Source organism: Quercus suber, unplaced genomic scaffold, assembly GCF_002906115.3.
Source record: "Quercus suber isolate HL8 unplaced genomic scaffold, Cork oak 2.0 scaffold_43, whole genome shotgun sequence".
In the NCBI taxonomy this organism is placed as follows: domain Eukaryota; kingdom Viridiplantae; phylum Streptophyta; class Magnoliopsida; order Fagales; family Fagaceae; genus Quercus; species Quercus suber.
The window spans coordinates 559,635-566,110 of record NW_027069508.1 but is presented as its reverse complement, the minus strand read 5'-3'; the positions used below and the strand labels follow the sequence as shown (position 1 = coordinate 566,110).

Here is a 6,476-nt window from a genome sequence, read left to right as displayed (position 1 = left end):
CTAGATAACTGGATAAGTATTTTTAGATGCTCTATTCAAACGAATCACTATAAAATTTATTCATCATAGAACCATAAAACAACTTTCATACTAAAACAACAAAGACTACTACGTACCCATTGGTACTGAAAGTTCAAATAGCATTGAAAACACTGTGAACATTTAGACCCCCAAATATAAATTATCAATTCAAGCTTATTATCAAACAATTAATGTGTAGAACATGAACATAAGCCAAACACAGAACTGATAAACAATCTAAGCCAATTATAATCACATCCACAACAGAAAATAAAAGGCAAAGATAAAGGAAGAGAGATGCAAACACAAGGACAACACGCGATGTGTTATCGAAGAGGAAACCGAAGCCCTCGGCGTAAAACCTCTCCGCCGCCATCCAAGCGGTAAATAATCCACTAAAGAATGTAGTTGGGATACATGAACAGCAGAAGACCCTCCAAGCCTAATCTACCTAGTGTACCTAAGCCCTCCAAGCTTTTTGCTTCAACGAGGTTGCGCCGAACCTATTTCTTCTTTAGCTCACCGGATTTTGCTATACACCATAGCATCAACCAATAGTCATTGGTCCCTTCCAAACTGCTTCCCTTAACACCAAATGAACCTTCTCACAGACGTGGGTGTGATGAGAAAAGGATTTGGTCAAGAACCTCTCAAGGATGTATTAATGGAGAGGAAGAGAGTAGAGAAATTTGAAGAGTCTCTTAGTGAAGATTGGGGATGAGGCAATCTTGTTTTTCTCTAGGGTTTCTCTTATAAAATTCTCTCTGGAAGCTTTTTACATTTCGTGGGTATAAGGGTTTATATATAGTGGTGTGTGTTTGGAATTCGAAGAGTCAGTTTTTGCCGAACAGGGTTGGTTGGCGGTTTGGCCTTGCAGCTTGTCCAAGTTGCGAGCTCAAGTCGCGAGGTAACGGCCTGACCAGCCTGGGACTTTTGTCCTGTAGTGCGACAGTTAGCGTGACCTTTCACCTTCCCGCATGCTTCTCACGTGCACAACATTTGGCGGCTTGCAAGCCGCGAGTAAGTCGCGAGTCAGTCGCGAGTCTCTGCTTATTTGCACACAGATGAACAATTCTTCACACTCTCTTCACACACTACCCTTACATGAATCCCACCTAAATACAGGGTTACTAAGTGCTAAATTACAAGCAAATTGGCACGGAATAAAGCCAACAAGATGGTTGATAAATTTCAACCTTACAATCTACCCCTTTGGCTATTCCTTGACAAAATCCTATAACAAACTCTAGACTTAACGCGTGAGATGGGAACAGTTGGAAAACTCACTCACACCTGACTCTAGAATCTATAATGCTTTTGAACCATAAGAATAAGAACTCCTGAAACACAACAACACAATAAGTTCATTGTATGCAGAAAACTTGTAATGCATATGGAGCAAGCACAATGCAATCAAGCACAATGGAATAAAGTAATAAACTATGGCAAGACCAAAACAAGCAATCATTATAAACAAGTGATCATAATGCTCATTCACACTTGGAATAAACATTCGAACATTCAAATTGACAAACACAAGGCAAATCACTTGAATGACCAACACTCAACCAATGCATAGTACATGGAGTATATGCATCTAGGAATAAAGTCCTATAAGGGCACAAGAGTGACAGTACTTAGAAGGAAATGCAAAACCATTTAGTTAAAAGTACTGATTTAGCAAGGCACACAGGCTGCATAAAGCAAGGTACAAACCATAAAGCCTACAAGGTACATAGAAACAAATCTTAAAAGTTTACAAAAGCAATGTGGGTACAAAACATAAACAGAAACCTTAAAAACCTACAAAGGTACTAGGTACAAACCACATAAACTCATAAAGTAAATGCTGAATAATATCATATTATATACTAAGTAACTTCTGAAATAAAAGGTTATATCAGAGAACCATAAGTTTTCCAAAAGTATCATATAAAAAATGATTATATAATGATAATTAAATAAAAAATTTAAAATATAATAAGAGTCTTATAGTTCAACTGACACTTTTTTGTATTTATAGCAAAGACGTTTAGAGTGTAAATCTTTCATCGGAATTAAAACTATCAAACTATAAGAGAAAAATGAGAGTCTAAAATGTGCATACCACTATTTTTGGTGTCAAAGGATCGTATCCTGTGCCACCAGATGCAAAGCTTACACCTGTCAAGAGATCTTTGGGTTGCAAACTTGGATCCCTATAAGCTGGTAGGAGGTCTTTAATTCCCAATTCTTCCACTAAAAAAGGGGGAGAGGGGGAGGGGAAGAAGAAAAATTATATTACATATTGAATCATTTTAATGATGGAAATAAAAAGAACAACTCTAAGGAACACAATGACCAATTTAGGATTTTGAAACTTAGGAGTTTCGACTTGTTTGGTTCAACGATTTGAAATCACATACTTCCAAAGCCCAATGAATTTTATATTTGGAAACTTTATGCTATGAGAGGCCAACCATTGATTGGATTAGAGGCCCGTAATGTTACAGTTAGGCATATATGTGTGTGTGTGTGAGAGAGAGAGAGAGAGAGAGAGAGTGTGAGAGTCTCATATATAAAAAATAAATATAAGAGTTAAAAAATTAATATGATTAAAATGAGATAGAAGAAATGCACTGAGTGCTCTAAGATATCGTTTTAAGGTATTGTTAACCTATATGAGGTATTTTTTTTATATAAAATTTATAAGAAAAAAATGATTTTTTTTTTTACAATATTTTATTTTTTATATAAATATAATATCAAAATTTCTGTAAAATGATTTATTAACAAATATCTTTAAAATCCCTATTAACTAAACCATTATATTAAAATTCTGAATCAAAGTCTTTCCCAAAAGTGTCGTCTTCCCAACACATGAACGCATACCAGATCAATCATTCACTACAGTGAACGTATAAATTTCGTAAGAAAGCACGTAAAGGACAATGTTTCTAATTTTCTTTTCCTCACATAAAATGCTTTTGTACAATTATACACATTAAAAACGTTTGATGGGATCATAACTTTTTAAATTTATTTATTTATTTATTTATTTATTTTTAAGATTGAATAACTTTTAAAGTTTATTTTTTATTTTTAGAAAAATAAACAGTTAGATATTCTGGAATAGCATAAAAGTATAATTTCTTTGTTCAGCAAAAAAAATATAGTTTCGTTACTTTCGTATCGTGTTAGGTCCGTTTTGTGAGGAGACGGGGTGTCGGAGAGTCCTACCTCCATTTTAGCGTGAATTTTTTTGTATAGATTTTATTCTAAAAAATAATAACAATAAAAAAATTGTATAGATTATGTGTTAATCGGAGTCTCACTTTACAGCCTTTATATCTTGTGTTGTAATACATTTTAGGCCAATAAATCTCTTATTATAGGCCAATTTTTTTCTTAAACAAAATTTATAGAAAGAGTTTATCTACAAGTTATATTTAGAGAAGTGTAACATTACCAATAACTTCATAACACTTTTACACCATATCATAAGTAGTAAGTTGTTATTAGTTTTAATTTGAATTCATAACTTAAATATTACATTTTTACCCATCTATAACTACAAATAATAACCTATCACTTAAAATTTATTGTGAATATAGTATTTCTCCTATATTTAAAGGCGATAATAAATATTATATATATATATATATAAAGAAAGAGAGAAAGACAACAACAACCTAAGAAGATGACTTGATAATTTATGCTTTTTTGTTCATATATTAGACATGCACTTGAGTCCTACAATCTTATTTTTCCTACCCTATAACTCATTTGGACGTGGATTTGGGAAAGCAAACATGTACTTTCCTCACTTTTTGGAGTTAAAGATGCATTAATTATCATTTCATTGATTTCATGTGAAATCTCAAAGAGTTTATAGAGAATCTTAGATTTAGTAATTAGTGCAAATTTTTATATGTATATATTAAGTGGAAAGAGAAGATTTAAACCCTAATATTTCTATTGAAACCGACAAAAAAAAGTGGCTTGACATAGAACTATAGAAGTCATCTTTGAATAGTCACAAAGCTAAATATGAAGTTTCAAAGTATACTTTAAATCTTTATCTCGTCAAACCATGTCACCATTACCTAAAAAATGGTAGTGAAATAGCTTTAAAAAAGAGAGGGGAAAAAAAAGTGTTAGTAACAGTGTGTGTCTCAAGAGTCAAGACCATGAATGACGTGTGTATGTGTTTTAGAAAAGAGAGAAAACAAGCGTCACCAAGCAGCAAGACAACATATACGTCAAGACCATGAATGGTGTGTGTGTGTGTGTAAGAGAGAGAGAGAGAGAGAGAGAGTTTTCAAACAACCTAAGAAGTCTGAGGGAACCTTTCCATTTGAAAATCTTCCCGTTAGCATTCCTCCATTAAAATCTCTCCCATAAGGAGGAAAATCACACTTCACCACTGATGTAAGACCATTGTTGTTGCCTGTATCAACGATGGAGTCTCCAAACATAATGACTGCTGGAATTGTCTCATTATTTGGTATCTGAATAACAGCTTCTGAGCTACACAAAACAGCAAAAACAAAATAAAGAAAGAAGAACTTGGTTGATAAAGAAAAATGCTCCACTTTTAAGTGAAGCATTGCTCTAGAATTCTCTTCTTGGGATTCTTTCAATAACTTCGAATTTAAAATGAAAGAATAAAGGAAATGAAATGACTTGGTGGTCTTCAATACTGCTTCCATTCATTTTATTGGGGGGTGGGGGGATTTGTGGCAATCCCATTGCCGAAAATGGAAGGGAAAAAAATAGTGGTTGCTAAAATCTGGGGAGAAATTAAAAAAAAAAAAAATGTACTATGTCTACCACAATTTAATTTTTTTTTTCCCTCTATTTCAGCAATGCCATTGCTACAAACCAATTGCAACAATTTTTTTTTTCCTCCTATTCTGGCAATGTCATTGCCACAAATCCATTCCCCAAATTTTTTTTTTTTTTTTGAGAAATGATATGAGTACACAATTTTTACAACAAATCCTAAGTAATAGATTGTTACTGGTTGTTATTGTTGTATTGAAAAAGTAATTTCAGTATTAAATTCAAATTTGAACTAATAATAAGTAATCACATATGATTTGTTGTAAAAATATTGTGGATGTAATACTTTTTTTTTTTTTAATTCCTCCCCAGATTTTGGCAACCACTATTTTTTTTCCCTCTCATGTTTGGCAATGGCATTGTCACAATTGCCATAAATTTTTTCCCCTATTTTGGAAATGCCATTGCCACAAATCCATTACTCATTTTTTTTTTGGAGAAATGATATGTGCACACAATTTTTACAACATTTTTACAACAAATCCTAAGTGGCAGGTTGTTGCTGGTTGTTATTGTTGGATTAAAAAAGTAATCTCAGTGTTAAATTCAAATTTGAACGAATAATAACTAATCACCTGTGATTTGTTGTGAAAATGTTGTAAAAATATTGTGAACGTAGCATTTTTTTCTTTTTTTAATTCCTCCCTAGATTTTGGCAACCAATATTTTTTTTCCCTCTGATTTTCAGCAATGGCATTGCCACAATTATCACAAAATTTTTCCTCCTATTTCGGCAACGCCATTGCCACAAACCAATTGCAAATTTTTTTCCCTCCTATTTTGGCAATGCCATTGCCACAAATCTATTCCACATTTTTTTTTTTGAGAAATGATATGTGCACACAATTTTTACAACATTTTTACAACAAATCCTATGTGGTAGGTTGTTACTGGTTGTTATTGTTGGATTAAAAAAGTAATCTCAGTGTTAAATTCAAATTTGAACTAATAATAACTAATCACCAGTAATTTGTTGTGAAAATGTTGTAAAAATATTGTGGACGTCGCACATTTTTTTTTTTTTAATTCCTCCCCAGATTTCGGCAACCACCATTTTTTTTCCCCTCACATTTTCGGCAATGGCATTGTCACAAAATTTTCCCCCCTATTTCGGCAATGCCATTGCCATAATTTGTTTCCTTTGGGCACCCATGCACACTTTGAGCACTTCACACCCACTCGGTCAGCTTGTTTGGGCAGCAGGAATTTTGGTAATGCCATTGCTGAAATTAAAAATTTTCTTCTCCCACTTTTTCTCTTTCTCTCTCGTACTTTTGTTAGAATTTCGGCAACACCGTTGCCAAATTCACTCTCTTTCCTTAATTCCTAAATAACTTGGAATAGTGCCCATAATGCAAATAAACTTGAGATTTAGCAATATTCAGCCAAAAAAATCGATTATTAATGCTATTTTTGAAAGTTCAAATAGCGTTAAATACACTATAAACGTTTAGACCTCCAAACAATAAAATACCAATTCTAACTTTAAATCAAATAATGTATGTGCGAAAAATGATAAACAAGCTTATAACAGAATTGATAAACAATCTAAACCATAAATAATCATAATCACAGCAGTAATTAGATGGTAAAGATAAAGGGAAGAGAGATGCAAACACAAGGACAACACA

General features: G+C 32.9%; 1 protein-coding gene across 1 annotated transcript; it reads right to left on the bottom strand.

Moving 5' to 3' along the window:
* Window positions 1-259: 259 nt before the first annotated feature.
* LOC136066686 (GDSL esterase/lipase EXL1-like) lies at window positions 260-4,712 on the bottom strand. Its single transcript, XM_065771406.1, has 3 exons — window positions 4,331-4,712; window positions 2,129-2,259; window positions 260-1,361 (listed from the first exon to the last, which is right to left on the bottom strand). Exons 1-3 carry the CDS (start codon window positions 4,710-4,712, stop codon window positions 1,305-1,307), a joined length of 570 nt encoding a protein of 189 aa, XP_065627478.1. The 3' UTR covers window positions 260-1,304.
* Window positions 4,713-6,476: the final 1,764 nt, after the last annotated feature.

Bases quoted from the DNA above. Each gene is read 5' to 3' on its own strand.
- LOC136066686 (XM_065771406.1), bottom strand. From the start codon at position 4,712: ATGGAAGCAGTATTGAAGACCACCAAGTCATTTCATTTCCTTTATTCT. The intron at 2,260-4,330 runs GTTGTTTGAAAA...CCCCTTTTTTAG, and splicing joins GGTTCCCTCAGACTTCTTAG to TGGAAGAATTGGGAATTAAA. The intron at 1,362-2,128 runs GTATGCACATTT...GTTGTGTTTCAG, and splicing joins CTTTGACACCAAAAATAGTG to GAGTTCTTATTCTTATGGTT.